The 19,378-nt window shown below is 49.4% G+C and overlaps 1 protein-coding gene, 1 long non-coding RNA gene and 1 gene segment (V, D, J or C); 2 read left to right on the top strand and 1 right to left on the bottom strand.

Moving 5' to 3' along the window:
- Nucleotides 1–4,133: 4,133 nt before the first annotated feature.
- On the top strand, nucleotides 4,134–5,107 carry LOC112408474 (T cell receptor alpha variable 9-2-like). The segment is given in 2 exon segments: nucleotides 4,134–4,332; nucleotides 4,677–5,107. Coding segments are annotated over 2 exon segments (474 nt in total).
- Nucleotides 5,108–15,732: 10,625 nt separating this feature from the next.
- Nucleotides 15,733–16,545, bottom strand: LOC112408438 (uncharacterized). Its single transcript, XR_003004947.1, has 3 exons — nucleotides 16,533–16,545; nucleotides 16,255–16,361; nucleotides 15,733–15,973 (listed from the first exon to the last, which is right to left on the bottom strand). It is a non-coding gene; the product is annotated as an uncharacterized LOC112408438 (long non-coding RNA).
- A 428-nt stretch (nucleotides 16,546–16,973) lies between these two features.
- Nucleotides 16,974–18,570, top strand: LOC112408475 (serine/arginine repetitive matrix protein 1-like). Its single transcript, XM_024758076.1, has 2 exons — nucleotides 16,974–16,982; nucleotides 17,736–18,570. The coding sequence occupies exons 1-2, from the start codon at nucleotides 16,974–16,976 to the stop codon at nucleotides 18,150–18,152; spliced, it is 426 nt and encodes a 141-aa protein (XP_024613844.1). The 3' UTR covers nucleotides 18,153–18,570.
- The last annotated feature ends 808 nt before the right edge of the window (nucleotides 18,571–19,378 follow it).

Below are 19,378 nucleotides of genomic sequence, written 5' to 3' on the forward strand. Positions count from 1 at the left end.
CCTGATGGTACCTAAGTTCTGGGGAGCTTACCAAGTATCAAGGCATCATCGGAGGGTACTTCAGTCCTTGTGTATCTTTTCTTCAGAATTCATACAGGTTTTCAGTATCTGGCCCCACTGATAACTGTTGCCTTTTTAGTGTGTATCTGTTCTTCAGTCCCTGTTGATCCATGCAGGATGCTCTAGATTCCATGTCTCAACAAGGAGGCCTCTTCGGGCTTGATTTCTTCTCTCAGTTCATCTGTTTTCACATGAATGAGAAAGTGGATTCTCCTGGTTATCCTGCGTTCCCTGGGGATTCTTGGAGACTACCTTGGGTCCCTCTGTCAAGAAACATTTGAGAGCCATGTACTGGTTTCCGTTGCTGCTGTAATGAATCGCTACAAACATAGTGGCTTGAGGTAGCACACACACGTATTATCTTACAGTTCTATATAGTTCAGAAGCTTGACACAGGTTTCACTGAGCTAAAATCAAGGTGTCAGCTGGGCTGTATACCTTTCTGGAGGTTCTTGGAGAGGATCCCTTGCTTTGCCTTATGCAGCTTCTAGAGGCCATCTGCATTCCTTGGCTTATGGCCCCCTTTATCTTCAAAGCAAGAAACATAGCCTCTCTCTCTCTCTTTTTTTTTTTTAAATATTTATTTATTTAGGCTGTGCCAGGTCTTAGTTGTGGCATGCATGCGGGATCTAGTTCCCCAACCAGGGATCAAACCTGGGCCCCCTGCATTGGGAGTGCAGAGTCTTACCCACTGGACCACCAGGGAAGCCCCTAGCCTCTCTGACTCTGCTTGCATTGCTACATCTCTTTCTCTCACTCTTTTCTACTTTCCTCTTCCACGTTTAAGGATGCCTGTGATTACATTGGGCACACCTGGATAATCCAAGATAATTCCCCTATTTTAAGCTCAGTTGATTAGAAACCTTAATTCCAACTTCACCGTGAATTCCACTTCACTGTGTAACCCAACATATTCACAGGTTCTGGGGAATAGGATGTCGACATCTTTTGGAGGCGTTATCCTCTTACCACAAGCCATTTCTACTTACTGATCTCTGGTGTGGCAAATAGGTGCCCAGGGTCTTGTTCTCCCTACCCTGGAAATTAGCACAATTCTCTGCCCTCCGAACTTCTGAGCTTCCGATTCTGCCCTCCCCGCCTCTCCCCCATCTCTTTCCTTGATCAAGATGTAGCCAGGCAGGGGCAGGATGTGGAGAGGACAGAGATTGGGGAGATTTAGGAACATCTCCTTGGGTGACTCTCCTCTCTTCCCCTCAGCCCACGTAATTTTTAACTCTTCTGCAGAGGAACAAATGGACCCTCAAAGTATCTTCCAAATCTGTTGTTTAGGGACGGATTTCAGTTTTTAAATTAAAGAGAGAAGAGTTAAATGTATTGCCATTCTCTTCACGTACAGAGCTTTATCCTGTCAGTAGTGAATCATTAAGAATTCAGTGTGGGGAGAGAAAGCCAACATGGTAACCAAAGGATTTGAGGGAGGCTTGCCAGGGAGAAGAACACCCACCTAAGAAAGTGTCCAGGAAGGGCAAGGAGAGAGCTGCCATAGTTCAACCTGGGCGTCAGCTCAGCTTCTCTGGCTGACACCTCCTCACAGGGGCCAGAGATAGGGCTCCTCCCTCTTGGAGATTTGCTGCCACAGAGTAGAGGGACCATATCCACACCCGCATTTCAGTATATGAATGACTTGAATAGCTTGAATGAATAAGCAATATTGCAGGTGGGAGTGGAGAACGAGGAGATGTTTTTCTATGGCAGCAGCCATATGGAAGGAGCTCCAAGCTAGTGAGTTGTGACAATGATTAGGGAGGCAGGAGCCAGCTGGCTACGCGCCTCTGAATGTCTCTTCACTCTCCGGTCTGCTGTGCCATCTCAAGGGAAGAAGGTCACATTGCTTTCTATGCTTGGCAGCCCATGAGTTACATCAGCTCTCGTGGGCTTTGCAGGACCCACACAGCTTTTGCTGGAGTGAGAGCCTGCCAGCCGAATGAGGGCATGACGTGTTCTCATCAAAAGTAAGGACAAGTCCCTCCTCCCGGTATCGGCTGCCGCTCTCTGTCTACCCTCCTTCCACCCGCATCCCCACTCAGGACTAACTCAATAAAAATTCCAGGAGCAAAGATGAAGGACAGAAAGGGAGAGAAAAGGAGACACGAGGCCGTGTGTGTGCACGTGGGTACATACCCATCTTGGGTTCAACCCCTCCAATCTGACGAGCATAGAGGCATATTGGGTCCTATTAAGAGGTTTATAAAAACTGAGATTGAACAACTGTAGTTGGCTCTAGCTATTTTTCATCATATGTTCTAAGGGTTCATGGAACCCACGCTATGCTTACCACTTGATTTATCTTCACTTAAGTCAATAACATAAAAGGACTCATTAAATTTGGAAAGGATCAAAAACCGAAACCCTCTCCCACAAATACAGTGCATTCAAATGCAAACCAAACACATGTGCTGCAGCCGAAACTCTATTAGAAGCAAGAACCCCAACATGAACTTTGAACTGTGTTACCGCAGCAACAGCAACAACAACAAATCTCTTACATCACTGGCCGCTGATGAGAGGGGAAAGCGTCACAGAGAGCCTGATCTGCGTCAGGCTTGTTCTCCCTGTTAGGCCACTTCTACGGCTCCTTTTCCCAGGGACTCACCCTAAACTACTTCACCACGTCCAGCCCAAACTGAGTAATTGTTTGGAAAATGAATCCATCAGAGGACAGGCCTGGCAAAGGCAAAGAGAAGTGGAGGTTCCAAGGGACCCAATGGCTGTCCTCCAGGCATCTTGGGGTCCTATGTCTCATTTCAATAGAATGAGGTTATACCAGCTGCCTAGCAGATTCTCACCCTTAGCTCCTATGAATTGGGGGCTTGGCAATGCTTTTTGTGTCTCTGTCATCCTCCAGCTCCGCCCTCCATCCCATCCCATGGTACATCTCCCACTCTTGACCGCAAGCACTGGGGGTACCCAAAACAGCCAACACTTGTAAGAGTGCATGCAGTGCACCAGGCAAAATGCATCTTCAACCATTTGTAGGTACGGTAAGTCCCTTACATATGAATGAGTTTCGTTCCAAGAGCACGTTCGTAAGTCCAATAAAGTTAGCCCAGGTGCCCAACTAATACAATCGGCTGTATAGTACTGCACCGAGATAGGTTTATAATACTCTTCACCCAAATAATACATGAAAACAAACACAAAAAGTAAAGAAAACATTTTAAATCTTACAGTACAGTCCCTCGAAAAGTACAGTAGCACGGTACAACAGCTGGCATCCAGGGGCTGGCATCGAGTGAACAGGAAAGAAGAGTTACTGACCGGAGGAGGGAGAGGAGGTGGGAGATGGTAGAGCTGAAGGATCGTCAGCAAAGGAGACGGAGGGCAAGCTGCAATTCCACTCACGCCTGACGTTGATGGAACGCACGTTCGAATCTTTGAAAGCGCACAGTTTGAAGGTTCGTATGTAGGGGACTTAGTGCATTACAACCCTTCTTTTCATTTTACAGATGAGAGCGTTGAGGAAAACAGTTCACTGAGGGCTCCTAAGAAGCAGAGCTGTGATTAGAACCCATATCTATTTGATTCCAAGGCCTCAATTGTCCTCCACCCCGTGTTGCACTTCAAGGATAAATTAGATCCAGTGAGGCCGTTAGAGGCTCGTGGAGCACAGAGGCCGACTTTGATCAGTTTAGTAGTTGACTCTGCCTGTCTAGGTCTCAAATCCTGTCTGCCGGCGATGAAGACGATGCATTGGAGCCCTTGGCTGGCTGTCAGAGCAGCTCCTTCCCCTCGGAGCTGAGCTTTTTTGCTTTGAATACACTGAAGCCCTAAATCTCTGGACCTCGATCTGCTTTTATCTCCTTTTCAGCCACGCAGGTGACATGTCCTATAGCTTGTTTCCAGCTTCAGACAGACTAAAATCCCTCATCATCATCCTGCCAGTATCAGTTTCTCTGACGGTTACGGAGATGGTCTCCTGGGGGAGCCAGAGAGTCACCTCTTGTTTACAGGTTAATGAGACATGAAATAGATTTACGTACCAGGACTTCAGAGGGATTTCAATACAGATAACTAGTGCAGGGTAAAGCTGGTTCCCAGGGAGGACAGGATGATTCATCACACACTTAAGAAAAGACAAGCCTCATTTCCTCCCCAGTTTGAGGAGATACACGCTCTATTTTGTGAACTCTGAGTGGGAGGGGCCTGGCCATCTCTGGGCCCAGAGGAGGTGTCGGCCACACTAGCTGAACTGAAGGCGGGCTGGAGCTATGCCCTGCTGTCTCCTTGCTCTTCTCCTGGGCACTTTCTTAGGTGGGTCTTCCTCTCAAAACCTCACCCTCACCACAGCTCTCTGAATCTGGAGTCTCAGCTATTGGTTTGACTCTCTTTGGTACATTCCTTCAATGGTCTGCCGTGAATATGGGAGTTTAATCTTAGTGGCTGGCGCACTGCGTCTTGGTTTCCTCAATCCCCAGGAAGGAGTTTGGTCTCCCGTTGCCCATTGACCCTCTGCACCCTTGGCCTTCCCAGTCTACTCCTCTCAATGGCTCCCATGTGCCTGAGTCGTGGAAGAGCCTGAGCCATCCCTCTCTCAGGATGGAAGGTGAGCTGGGCTGGGGTTCTTCCCTCTAAATGGCCTTTTATGCTTCCCGCAGGTGTCAGAGCTCAGACCATCCATCAATGGCCACTTATCAGGGTGCAGCCTGCAGGCAGCCCGCTCTCCCTGGAGTGTACTGTGAAGGGGACATCATACCCCAACCTGTACTGGTACCGGCAGGCGGCAGGAGGGGCCCTCCAGCTGCTCTTCTACTCCAGCAGTATTGACCAGATAGATGCTGAGGAACCCCAGAACTTCGAAGCCTCCAGGCCCAAGGATGGCCTGTTCATCCTGAGTTCTAAGAAACTTCTGCCTAGTAACTCTGGCTTCTACCTCTGCGCCTGGAATCTCACACTGAGCTGGGTAGGGCAGACATCTGTGCAAAAACCTCACACCCTCCCCAGTCCTCACCACCTGCTCCAGGAGCCCTCATTCAGGGACTGGGCAGAGGATGTTTGTCACTGGGTTTCTGACTGTCAGCCGATGTGAGGGCAACTGAGTCAAGCCAGATATTCCAAAAGACCTTCACTACATTCTTAGGGAGAACAAAAAATTGATGCGTGTAGAACCTGTGAATCGCGTATGCAGAGTCAAGTTCCCGATGTGTGGATGTCTAGTCCTAGGCTATCATACTCCAGTCCTCAAAGTGTGCTATACCTTGCCCAACACCCTATTCTCTCACGTTCCCGTGGGTCTACACTGGGGACTGAGGTTGTGCATATGCTGATGAGAAGGGCAGGATGCACCTGCAGGGATATGTGACGTGACGGAGGACTGGTGAGCAAATATGAGGATGCCAACTAGGGTTATTTAATTAGTTAATTTTCATCACCTGGAAAGTCTCCTTGCTCTTTCTGAAGAGACTAGACGTCTTTTGGAGGCTTGGATGAGGCTTTGAGCCAGGGAAGGGGCAAGGTGTTAATTCATAGGGGCTACAAGTGTGGCTTTGTTAGTATCAGAAACGTGCACTTAGGGATGTTGATTATTGTTTCGGGTTTTAGATTTTTTTTTTTAGTCCTGTTCTACTGTGTCTCATCCCTCGCCTTATGGCGAAGAAGGGAGCAGAGAAGCAGATGGTGATGAAAGAGATACAAGAGACAGGATATGTAATGGCAAAACCCTAAAAAAGAGAAATTACTTGGATGGAAATGAAGGAGAGGCAAAGCTTATGAGGATGGCTGGAAAGAGATAACACGGTTACCTTGGCAACTGAGCATCTTCCTCGTCCCTCAGCCCCTCATCCCTCCCTCTTCCTCCTCATTCCTAAAAAGATTTTCTTGTCTAATGTCCCTTCTGTTCCACGAGGGGGCACAAGAAGTCTTAAAATACTCTGTTCCTGGCATCATTTCATTTAGGACAATTCAGACGTTTGTTTACTTTCAGAATCATTTAATCTGCAGCACAAAATCTGAGACAGAGACACAAAGCGATCAAGACAGTGTTGAATAATGCCCAAGGGTCCTTGTTGCACTTTAAGGTCTACCTTGTATTAAGCAGCTATACGTGCGGGACACTCTGAGCCATCACAAGGATTAAAAAGAAAAGTGAAATACACTCAAGACGGTGCTGGGCATGGTCACAACATGGTTTAACCAAGGCGCTTGGAGTTTGAGATTCACAGATACACACTACTACATATAAAAAGGATAAACAACAAGGTCCTACTATATAGCTCAGGGAACTATATTCAATATTCTGTAAATATGAAAAAGGATAGGTATATATATGTATACCTGAATCACTTTGCTGTATACCAGAAACTAACACAACACTGTAAATCAACTATACTTCAATAAAAAGAACAAAAAATAGAAATTGCAGAAAAAAATCAAGGCACTTGGTTTGTTTTCTTATTTTTCCGTGTGTGAAGATTTAAATTTACTAAGTCGATCAGCGATGCTAAAACCATGGAAATAAAGATGCATTTACAACTCAACTTTTGTTCACATTTAGTAGTAAGCAGCGTCTTAGGCTAATGTTTGGATGTTAGCTGGTTATTGAATATAAGTGGAAACAGACCTCTCCCTGAAACAGGTTATTTTTAGTTAATAGATTTTAATATTTTTAGTTAATAGATTTTAGTTAATAGAAACAGGTTATTTTTAGTTAATAGATTTTAATATTTAGAACAGTTTTAGATTAGTATAAAAATTGAGCAGATAATAAAGTTCTCATATATGTCCCTTTCCTCCCCAGCCTACCCTATTATTAACATCTTACATGGGTGTGGTATGTTTATTATTGAACCAATATTAATATATTATTATTAACTAAAGTCCATGGTTTACATTAAAATTTACTCATTGCGTTGTACATTTCTGTGGTATTTGACAAATGTATCATGTCTTGTATTAACCATTACAGTGTCATGCAGAATAGTTTCACTGCCTTACAAATGCCCTGGGCTTCACCTACCAATTTCTCTCCTCTTTCCCTGCAAACCCTGGTAACCACTGATCTTTCATTGTCTCTATATTTTTAAGGCACTTGGTTTTTGAGTTTAAATTTACTAGCTCTAATGACCTTGGGCTAATTATCCAATCTCTCTAGAACTCATTTTCCTCACCTGTGAAACCTTTCTTATTGGCTCATTAAACGTGTTAAATTAGACGGTATTAATGTTATAAAGCCCTATTACAGGGTCTAATTTTCAACAGATATTATTTTCCTCTCCAAGTGTACAAGATATTTGGATTACAACTTATCCAAAAGAAAGACTTGTTTTTTAAAAATAATTAAATTTAAATTCTGTAGTAATTATTTAAAAATGCTAAGTGTACTTCGATGGCAAACCCATGAAACTTGTACCCTACATTCTGCTTGTTCAGATATTAATCTTTTCTGTTGGGGATTTATGCAGTCCCAGAATCCTTCTTAACAGAGGTGTTTTCCAGGGACTCACGACTATTCAAGAGAAGTTGGTAGGAGAGTCAAAACAGAGTTTTCATTCCTGTTAGAAATTCAGAAATGTTCTAGAAAACTTCAGAAGGAGATAGAATTTTAACGATGTTGAGTCCGGGGGAGGCTAGTATTTAGATAAGAAAAACGACATTCCCAGCAGGAGAGTCAGTTTGAATAGAAATGTGGAGATCTCCATCAATATTGAAAGTTCCAGAAAAGCAGTGAGAAAACAGTCCTGATCATTGCACAAGGCAATAGAGACAGGAGGGCGTTAATAGGTAAGGGGAGGCTAGCTAAGGCGAGGCTTGAAAGCCATCTAAATTCATCAAAACAAGTTACTATCCGCCACGATATCTACCCTATTCGTGAATAAGAACCCTATTCCCCTAACTGCTTCCATAGCGTCTGGGAATCAGAAATCTACAGTCATCGTCATCTCAGGAGACAAAGGAAACCAGCTCAGGAGGGTAGATACTGCTCAGAAATGTTATCTCTTGCCAGGAATCCGTCAGTCTCACTCACCCCTTTGGAGAGGCGAGGCTGTCTCTTTTCCAGGACACCTTCCAAGACCCTGTTCTTGGCTCTGACTTTGTAGATGTGCCCGGACAATTCTTCCCATACATGTCATTCCCTGGCCACTGGAAGATCTGGGGCTTCACGTCTGGATCTTAGCTACTCACGGGATTTATAGGGAGAGACTCTGGGGCCTCTAGGCAGCTTGAGGAAGGTGGGGAATGCGCAGGGTGGGAAGCTGGCAATATTAAAGTTGGATGACTTCACAGTTGTGTCCAGGATTATACATTTTGAGCTGAGGATACTACGGCCCTCGGAGCTGCTGCAAAGCAGATTTGCCCCGTTACCTATCCTGTTGTTTCCTGTTCCCTCCTTTGAGGTGTTTATTCTGGCCGTGTGCTTTTCTATTCTCTCTGCACTGTGTTCTCCCTCCACTTCTTGCCCAGATGAGATAGACCTTGCCCATCACACAGACTTCATAGGCCTTAGTGGTAGGGATGATGCTTAGAGAAATCCAGTCACTACAGCACACAGACACCAGCTCGGATATCCAGCGACTGTCCGTTTCTCAGTCTGCTGATGATCTAGGGCTCCCTTTCCTGTGACTCATTAGTACCCACTCATTAGATGAGTGGAAGGAAGTGGCAGGCTATGTATGTGTCGAGGTTGGGGGGAGGGTGCTTAGAGGCAGATGGGGGGAGGGATTTTCCTGAATGACGTGGGGCCGGAAGGGACCCCAGTGGGGTCCCAGCAGTTATTGCAGCTGTTCTGCATTCTTCACCGTCCCCAAGGTACTCCCTGCAGCCTCTGAGCTTGGGCGTAACCTCCAGCAGGTGTGGGAGTTGTGTTGGGGGCTGGGTGGTCTGCACGTTTAGCTGAGGTGCCTGGATCCCCCTCCAGAGACCTTTGCCTCTCCCTCTGTAGTTCTATTTCCACTGCCAGGGTGCTCACTGGAGGCCCAGGTAGAAAGGACAGCATGGGAAGAAGTTGGGACAGGATGTGGTGAGCCTGGTGTGCACGGAACTCAGAAGATGGGGGGGCAGGAGGGACTTTCACAGGCGCCCCAGAGGCAGGACCTGGTAAATGTCAAACCACATCCTGTTGTGAGTCCCCGAGATGGTGCAGCGGCAGGTGCGTTGCTGTTGCTACTTGCGCTGATGTTACTTAGAGATAAAGACCCTGACAGCCAGCACTGGGTTCAGGCACCCCATCTCTTCCCCAGCTGTCTTCTAAAAGACCCCAACCCGCTGCTCTTTACTTTCTGGATTCAAGGCCATTCTCCTTTCGACGCTATTTTCCCCTCCTCATTCAAGGCCCTGGCCCTCTTTCCAGGTGCCAGGGCTCCAGGTGCCTCTTGTGAACTGTGGGATTCCGGGGTCAGCACTGACCCCCTTACACTACAGACAGCCGCTGAGACTATGTCACAGGTGGGACTGGTTTGTGTCTGGGAAGAGCTTAGATTCCCCGAGCTACCTTCTGCATGGTGATCTGGGGCCTGCAGACTTTGGATCACTGAATCTGAAGAGCAGAGCCTGACGATTCCTTAGAGATCGCTTTACCCAGTCTCCTCACTTCACAGAGGAGGAGATAGCAGCCCAGAGAAGAAAACTGTTCCGAGCTATGCAGCTGTGGACAGAGGAGGACCAGAAGCCAACGTCCTGTGTTTTAGCAGCTCCTGGATCTCAGGCAAAGCTTAGGGGAACGTGGGCTGTATGTTGAGTGGTGATCTTGCTATGAATTTTATGAACCACTTATAGAGAAATAAATAAGACACAATGATCAGATCCGAGATGGCCTGAGGATGGGAGGTAACTATGATGAACCACAGAGCTAGAATTCTGCAGAAACTAGAGAGTTGGAGAGATGAGCTGAAGAAACATGATAATATTAAACAAGTACTCCCTGCCACCCCCGCCCCCACACAGGAAGGGGACTATGGGCTCACAAGCAGTGCATGTGGAAAAGACCCAGGGCTGGAGTCGAAAGTGAGCTCTGTGAGTCAATAGGATGTTGTGGGTCCAGACACTGAAAAATTGCCCTCGTGGGATCAAAGCAGAAAGTATGGAGAACAGGATGCGAAGCTCCCTCTTCCCCTCTGTAGGTCAGAATAGCACACTTTTAGAAAAGTAGGAAGATTAAAAACAAATGTAGAGGCTTCCCTGGTGGTGCAGTGGTTAAGAATCCGCCTGCCAATGCAGGGGACACGGGTTTGAGCCCTGGTTCGGGAAGATCCCACGTGCTGCAGAGCAGCTAAGCCTGCGCGCCACAGCTACTGAGCCCGCGCGCCTAGAGCCCGTGCTCCGCAACAAGAGAAGCCACCGCAATGAGAAGTCCGCGCACCGCAACGAAGAGCAGCCCCCGCTCGCCGCAACTAGAAAAGGCCTCGCGGAGCAACGAAGACCCAACGTGGCCAAAAATAAATAAATCAATTTATTAAAAACAAAAACCAAAAAACAAATGTAAACGTTTCAGAAGAGAGTGGCTGGGCTTTGGAGAGTAGGAGTGCTCAAAACTGTGCCATATGAGACAAAAACTGAGAGAACTGTAAATGTTTAGCTTGAAAAATAAATCTTTAGACTAGTAATAATTATCATAATAGCAGCTAATAGTTACTGACACTGTGATCACAGCTTTATATGTTGTGTAGACTAAATAAGACAAAACCACCTGACAAAGTCGGGGTTGTGATTGAGCCCATTTTGTAGGCAGGAAAGCCGAGTCTCAGAGGTGGTCACTTACCGAAGATCACAGAGCTGATAAGGGCAGATCTAAGGCTTGAAACTATGTCTCTTTGGCTTTAAAGTCCATGTTCTTTGTTGGCATAATGGTCTCATCTATCTACTGCATACTTTCTCCATTTTGCAAACTCAAGCTTTTAAAGGTTCTGCTTGTTCTGTCTCTCATAGATTTGTGGACTCAACTAGAGGTGGGCATGCTAGCTGTCTTAAGAAGGACTCAGGCATATAATTATGACCAATGCTCAGCACTGCAGTGAGATTTATGGAAACCTAAAGAGGACAAATTTCTTCATAGCACTGTCCAGTGACGAAGTGACCTACCTAGACAGGTTGAGAGTTCTCTGTCCCAGGACAGATCAAGGATAACTGGGGGGATTCAAGACCCTGAAATGCATGCTTCTTTACCACCCAGAGTGTCTGTGGGTCCAATATCCAGTCAAAGTCAAGACCCACGGTGGGAGTGAGGGTAAAAGGGCTGAGCTGTAACCACTGGACCGGCCTAGAATGTGGGCAGCTGGGGTCAAGCCCAGGACCACCATCAGGTCACTATTATAAAACCCACTTCCTTATGTCAGCGAATCTGGTCAGGATGTGGCAGGGGATGCAACCACGGGAAACTCTGGCATGCAGTCTTTCTGTCAAGACCACCCTTACACTCACAGAGGACAGCTGAGGTAAGTTAGAGCTAAGTTAGACAAAACTTCTGTGAAAATAGGCACAGTTGTTGGCTCACTTTCAGCTCTATTTGCTGATGTGCAGATCCATCCACTCATCCATTTCCCCAAGAAGCCCTCCGAGGAGTCTAGGTGCAACAATAGATGGAGATGGAGGAGAAAAGACATGCAGCTGGGACCTTGGGGGTGGGGTGGGGTGGTGAGCAGAGACTATGTCATTTGCTGCAGACAATAAATCCCCAGGAGAGCCAGAGACTGTGGTGTGCTAAGAACCTGGGATTTCAGATCCACAAGCAGCAAAAGTACTCAGGATGCGAGGGGAGGATATCCAACCTTAGACTGAGGCAGGAAATGCTTTATTTTGGGGGCCAGGAGAGGGTGTATGACATCTCACATTATGGGGTCCCAAGGCCCAGAGATCACCTTTCTAGAAACTATGGGAGTCCGCCACAAGTTATGAGAATGAACGGTAGTTACAATTGTTGCCCAGGCTTGGTGGCCTTCAATACTGTGAGTCTTCTTATACAGCTACGGGGCAATTTCCATGGACATGGAAAAAGGGAACTTGGTGATGAAAGTTTAAGAAGAGGTCAGTGGGGTTGCAGATGACAGAGTCATCCATAGGTTAGTGCAATGCTAAGAACTGACCTGGGGTCTTTAGCCATTTCTTGACTTACATCAGCATCTCCTAATCCCTAAATGTAATACACCGAGGTATGAGTGTGTTTTCCTTGTACGCATATAGCTTCCAGAGAGGTCTCAAGTACCAATCTTCCATTCCCACACCCATCCCTAAGCAGGTGAACCTCGGGAGGCTCTTCCTGTATAGGACCGTCGGGGCTGTGTGTCACACACCCTGTGAGGGGCTGAAGTCGGGCAGGCTCCCCTTCTCTGGGTCACTAGGGAGGAAGCAAAACAGGGAAATGGCTCACGGCAGGAAACGCGAATATTAGTATCTGTCAAGATCCGTTGTTCTTATCCCGACCTCTCTTGTTCTAAAATCCTTTCTTTCTCTTCCTTACTTGTCCCTAGTCATTTACTTAAGAGAGAAAAAGTCTTTGTCTCTTGGATGGTCTCAATGTCCTCTACCTGCCCCATCCCTGGCATCCTTACTGCCCAACCTTATGTAGCCTGCCCCGCGCCCCCAAGCCCGGGGGCGGTAGGAAAGGCTGCAGGTCTTTACTAGATCCTGGTGCTCATAGGAACATTCTTCTTCCGGCCAAGTGACAGTGACTCAAACAGCCCTTCCCCACGGGAGTCCCATTCCCCCCACCAGGATGTCACCCAACATGACCAGCTGGATGCTTCCTTTCCCCTCCTCATTTCTAAGTAAATCTCTAAAGGTCACAGGGTTGAGGTTCCTCTCCTGGAGAGCTACCCATGCGGGGGTCAAGCTGTGCCCCTTGGAATGGTGAGAACTTGGGGGACCACAGGCGTTCTTCTAGAGATGCCTGGCTTCCGAGTCTCTTCAATCAGTAAGCACGCTTTGCCCCTGTACTACATTCTGCCCACAGATTTCCTTAATGGGATGAAGTTTGGATTAGCCTTGAGACTGGAATAGGTAGACAGGCGCAGGTCAATGAGGAATTGCTTTAGTGCTTCCCATTCCAGGAGTGACTCTGGTCTCAGAAACGCCCTCTGAGCCCCTTTAATTGGAGCGACTATGTGTCCTGGTTTGCCAGGACAATCCTGGCTTACCCTTCCTGTCCCAGCATCTTATCTTTCACCCTCAACAGCACCCTCATTCTCATAATAAACGATACGGTTGCCCTATATCTAATCCATCTTTGCTCAGTTTCACCTGAGGAAGAATGGACGGGTTGGCTAGAATTGGTCCAGAAAGATCTATTTCAATTATAGAGAAAAAGGTAGAGGCAGAAGAAATTAACTTCCCAGTGCCTGTGAATTGAATGCTGGGGGCAGTGCTGTCTGAGAGAGACAAGGAAAGGGCTGTAAAGATTTGGGAAGAGGGGCCTCCCTGGGTCAAGGTAGGGTGGGGACCAAATGGAGTTTCTTCATCTCTGTTATGTTTCCAGGAGTGAGAAGGTGACATACAGAGTCATCCATCCTCCAGGGGACATTCGTTCCTTCGTTCCTCACTTTGACAAACCCCAGGTGCCCACCAGCAACTCCCCCCCACATCCTCCCACCTGCTAATGCCTCTGCTTTTAGCACCCCAAAGATGGCAGCCACCAAGCCCGCAGACCCTCCTCTCCCGCCTCCACCCCGACCCTCCTCACAGCTCTGCTTGCACAAACCCTTGGCTCCAACGCTCCCTGCTTGGCCCGCTCCTTCTGTTCCAGGCCTCATTCCCTCTGAGGCATTCGTTTGTCTCTTTAGCTGCTTATCTCCCTGTCCCGCCCTTGTGAGGAACCACCACACGTGTCTAAAGAATGGGAGGGGTTGCTTTTGTGGGTGCTGGTCTAGAGTCTACACTCAGTCTCCTTTGTTTGGGGATTCTTTAGTCATTACCAAAACAAATACACAACAACAGCAACAAGTAAAAATACTGTCTGCAGTTTGAGAAATCTTGAGATACTCATGACTGATGGGAAATTATGGGCCTGTGATAAGTTTCCCAGGCCATCCCTCCCCTGGGCCATGTCCTTTCCTGGCCTGCGTGAGCTGGGTCCAGAGAACCCCTCGTCTCCTGCTCCTGATACGCAGTGTAGTGGGATGAATAATGTCACCCCGAATTCACGCCCACCCAGAACCTCAGGCCGTGACCTAATCTGGAAATAAGATCTTTGCAGGTATTGAGAATCTTGGGACGAGATCCTTCTGAATTTAGGGTGTGCCCTAAATCCAATGACTCGGGTCTTGGTAAGAGAAAGAAGGAAGCTTACACACAGAGATACAGGGAAGGAGACATGAAGACAGAAATAGAAGGTTGGGGTGATGCCACCATGAGCCAAGGAGGCCAGGAGCCACCAGAAATGGGAAGAAGCAAGGAAGGATTCTTCCTTAGAACTTTGGAAGTGACCGTGGCCCTGCCAACACCTTGATTTTGACTTTTGCCCCCCAGAACCGTGAGAGAATACATTTCTATTGCTTTAAACCATCAGGTCTTTGTTACAGCACCCCTGGGGAACAAATACACTCGGGAATCGAGGTGTCCTCAGTCTGTTGCTACAGGTCCTGGCCCACACTCTGGGAGCAGCTGATCTAAGGTCACCCAGCGATTTTGTGAGCAAACACAGCTTCTTGGTCACGACTTGGGAAAAACTTCCTGAACTGCCGTCTTCAGAAGAATGTGCCAGTTTCACAGCTTACCAGTCATTTGATCTATGAACTGTGGTTTCTTCACATATGAAGTTGGGAGAAAAACACCTGCTTCTGGGATCATTGTGGGGATTGGCTGGGACAACACATGCGCCAGCCCGAATCCTGGAACAAAGCAGGCTATAAGGACTCCACTTTCCCCACCCTCTCCCAGCTTTCAGAACTGCTTTCTCACCCCCAGCGTTCTGCCTCAACTAACTTACCCAGAGCCTCTCTCAATGGTCTGTCTTCTGTCCCGATGGCATTCCTCTCCTCCCTGGGTGTAGTGTTCTACCGCAGTGATGTAACGTGCGGTAGCATTTACCCCAGTAAGGGAACAGTCTCCACCCAGGTGGGTGCACGCAGCACACTACCTTTGGGGTGACCTGGTCTCCACTCCATCAAGTGAAGGAGCCTGTTGGAAGAGACCCTCAGGTGCAGCACCCCAGCCCCCAGTGGACCCTGCTCCCCTTCTCCATTCCTCCTCAAGGCCTGACCCTATGTGCCCCACCTCCACGAAATCTCCAGGTTTCACACTTCCGTGTTTTCAACTCTATGCCTTCTTTAGGATTCTAACTTCGGCAAAGTAGAACTAAATCTTATGCCCAAATTCTGAAAGCAGACAAGATGGAAGTGTTAAGAACCAACACAGATAAACTCTAAATGCGTAAGGAGTGAAACTTGAATCTGGAATTGAGAAATGATCAGACGTTCTAACCTACAGGTCGCCCTGTCCTCCGTCCAGCGCTGAGCTGGGGGTTACGGTTCATCTCCATTCATCCTTATGCCATCAATATGCAGGTTTTTCAGAGTCCAGCTCCTTGCCCTTCAAACTAACCCTACCCACTGGGGCCCAGAATACCCAGGTGTGGACCATGGGGTCCACCCTCCATCAGGACAAACAGGAGGAATCGACATTGGTCAGAGACGAGGGTCCATCACTCTGTATGCCTGAGGGGTGGTGATTTCCCTAAATCAGAGGTAGAACAGGGAAGGGCAGAACTCCATAGACGCTCCCGGGACACAGTCAAGCCCACCATGACACTTTTATTACTTTAATCAATTTCAGATTCGGTGGGGAGGAGCTCAGTCTGCAGGGAAGCTGAGAGAAGGGACATATCCATGTAGGAAGGAGATAAAAGAAGGTGGAGAGAGAGAAACTCTTGAGGAACACAGACTGGAAACATGTTAAGGAACAGCCAAGGAGAGGATGAAGAATGACTCGGGATGCACTTATGGAGCTGGTCTCAGGAATCCTTTTTCTTAACCTGAGGAAAAGAGGACATTGTCAGGGTGCCAGGGGTCACCGAACAGTACGAGTGGGTCAGAGGAAGCTGACTCTAGGGCTTGATTTCGGGTAGAGCTAGTTGATTCTCCCCATCTTCTAAAGCTACATTCTGTGATGACCTCAGACGTTGTCCCCCGTCTGGCAGCCCCACTATAGCTCCATTGAGGTGCCAGGACATGACTCTGAGACTCCCTCAGTTACCCTTCATGACATTCCACCCTCTCCCTTCAATCACCTGTCCCATCCTGCCCTCGTCCTTACCATGGCCATCAGCACCAGGGCGCTGACCAGCACAGCATAGAGGGTGGCCTTCCCCAGCAGGATCTCATAGAGGATGGTGGCAGACAGGACCCCTTGCTGGTAGGATGCTGTTGGCAGGAAGGGAGAGCAGGTAGGTACCTGTGAGCAGGGATCTCTGGTCTCCTTGCCCACGCACCACCCACCCTTCCATGCCCCACCAGGGTTCATGGGTTTTGCATTCTCTGGTTCCAGAGAAAAGACCATGGGAGATGGAGACAAAGGAGCAGGGGGCCACTTACCTGAGGTGAGACACAGATTCACTTTTCCGAGGTTCTGGATCATTAAAGGGCCAGGGCTTGGGACCCAGATTTACCTGGTTCTGAGGTATCCTGCTTTTCTCCACCCTGGCTGATTACAGAAACCCAGCTTTCCTCTGGGAACAAACACTTCAGCTGATCCCCATTGGCTCCATCTTAATTAGCCTAACTGCAAACACCCTTGCTGTTGTCAAATCATCCAGGTAAATATACTAGTATTGAGGGTTTCTCCCCCTCTGGAAGCTCAATACTCCCCACAGCAGGTGACCTTGAAGGTCCTTTTCCAGCACAAAGAGCCTAAGATCCTCCAGGGAATGTTCCTCAGCTCACAAGCAAAATACCTGCATTTTAATGTTGGTCCTGCCCCACCTGGCTGTTTAACCTAGAAGACATGGTGTGAGGAGGGAGATATCCGGCTAGGGGATGAGGGGGGTACGTTTGGTGAGTAAATCCACCCAGTGGCCCAGGTTCCCATCTAGCCCCCATGTGCTGTATACACAGCCTGGCCCTCAGGGGTCTGGGGCTTAGGAAGAGAGGAAGAGGTTTTAAAGCTAATTTCAAATCCAAACTTCTAAACGGTAAATCAACAAACCCCGCTGACCTTGATTCTCTCCCTCATGCCTGGGGTTTCTCTCTCTCACCTCTCTGTTCCACACTCTTGTCTGTCATCCTTTTTCTCCTCTGCTCAGTGGAAGCCTCCATCTGCACCTCCCAGGAGCCGGCTGTGCAGGGGGCCACGTCCTGTGCTCACCCCTGCTTGTTCCTGCCCCTCTGGCTCATTCTCCCCTTTGCATCAGCTACACCCCCTCCTGCCCTTCCCCCAGCCCAGATTGCCCTCCATGGTCTTTTTCTCCAATCCAGCAGCTCTCAGAGTCCCAATAAATCTTCTCTTTCTCCAATGCTCACCCTGTCCCTAAATATCTCAGAAACAGAGACCAAAGCCCCCCTTTCCCTCTGTTCAAATTCCCGTCCCGGGAGTATCCCTACCCAAAACCCTCCCCACCCAATATTCCCCACCTCCCTTGCAGAGTTTACCCCCAGATGGACAACTGGACACGCGCCCCAGCTCCAGCCCACACCACCCATCTCTGGGGACCCCCCAGGAGCCGGGCTGGAAAGAGGGGAGGCATCCAAATCTTACCTATGACCGTGAGCCTGGTGCCTGGGCCAAAATACTGCTCATAGGAGCACAGCGAGAAGCCCCGCACTCAAACCCCCGCAGCTCCAGGCTGCTCCCGGGTCCCAGCGCCCCGCTTCAGTGCTGCGAGGGGACCAGGTGCCCCCGTCCGCCACGCCCGGCGCTCGCCGCCTTCCATCCCGCCCCGCCGCCGCTGCCGGGCCCGCGGACACTCACCCACCACGGTCAGCCGGCTGCCGGCCCCGAAGGCCACGGCGGCGCCTGTAAAGCACAGCCCCGGGGCTCCCCACCCAAACCGAGGCGCGCCGCCCGCGCTCACCTGGCACCAGGAGCCGCGTGCCCGGCCCGAAGTACCGGGGCTGAGTCACGGCCCCCCAGCGCCGCGCAAAAACCCGCTGCGTCCCCGGCGGCAGCGTCCCCGCTCACCTAGCACCGACAGCCGGGTGCCCGCGCCGAAGTACTGAGTTTCAGTGCTCACAGCTTCAGGGCTCAGCACAAAAAGGGGTCCCGCGGCCCTGCTGGCGTCCTGAACGCCCCGCTCCGCTAACGCCCCAGGGCACCCCGCTCACCTAGCACAGTCAGCCGGGTGCCCTCGCCGAAGAACAGAGGGTCGTTGCTCACAGCCCTGAGGCCCAGGACAAAAACTGCCGCTGCCCTCTCCTGATGTCCCAAACTCAGCCCAGGTCCCCACCGACCCCGAGCACAGCCCCAAATGGAGATGGGCAGCAGCCCACCTCTCTCCAGCCCGCCCGAGCGAGCGCTCAGGGACCCCAGCTGCCCTCCTTACCCAGCACAGTCAGCTTGGAGCCATCCCCAGAATACAGCTGTGTGGTATCCACACAGCCCTGGGACCCAGGAGCAAACTTTGCCTTCTCAGACAGCAGCCTAGGAGGGTCCAGCGCCCACACCCCCAAAGCTAGGGTTCAAGGGGTTATCCAGCCTGGGCAGCCCATCCTCCCTCCTCCCTGGAGCAACCTCCTTACTTAGCACAGTGAGCCTGGTCCCTGGCCCGAAGTGCAGCTCATTGTAGGAGCACAGTGGGAAGAGGCTACCAAGAATTCCTCCTTCTTCCCCTCCTCCCCTGGCACAGACTGGGACCACCCTCCTTCTCCCTGGCTTCTCTCTTCCCACCTCTCTTCAGAACTAGCTGGACACAGTAATCTGGGCCCTGCCTGAGGTCATCCCCAATTTGCAGAGAATCAGCTTGGCTTGGGGATTTACAGTGGTTGTGAAATTGGAAGGGGTATTTGTGATGGAGATTTTGCTGGATTGGAAAGCATTCCAGGCTAGACCCTGCCTCTTACTACTTCTGTGACCTGCAACCTCCCTGGCCTTCGTTTCTGCAGCTGAAAAATGGGGTAATATCTTCCCCACAGCGTTGTTGTGAGTGCTTAACAAATCACACACCTGCAAGTACTTTGTCAAAGGGCAAGTTTTGTGAAAAGCACAGAATCATGACTCCACTTTGTGGCTTGATTCTTCACTTTCCTGGAAGCTGAGTGTGGAGCAGGGAGGGGTAGAGGTGATCACGGAGTCCAGATCCCTGCGAGATCACATCAGGGACCCGCTCAGGAGATGTCTCCCAGCTACTCTGGCCATGCAGGAGCCGCCCCCCGCCCCCACCCCGGGCAGGTGGAGCTATTTTCTGAGGCAGGGCTTTTTGTAAAAGCCCTTCCTCTCACTGAATCAT

Source organism: Neophocaena asiaeorientalis, unplaced genomic scaffold (genome assembly GCF_003031525.2).
Source record: "Neophocaena asiaeorientalis asiaeorientalis breed wild unplaced genomic scaffold, Neophocaena_asiaeorientalis_V1.1 scaffold206, whole genome shotgun sequence".
Lineage (NCBI taxonomy): Eukaryota > Metazoa > Chordata > Mammalia > Artiodactyla > Phocoenidae > Neophocaena > Neophocaena asiaeorientalis.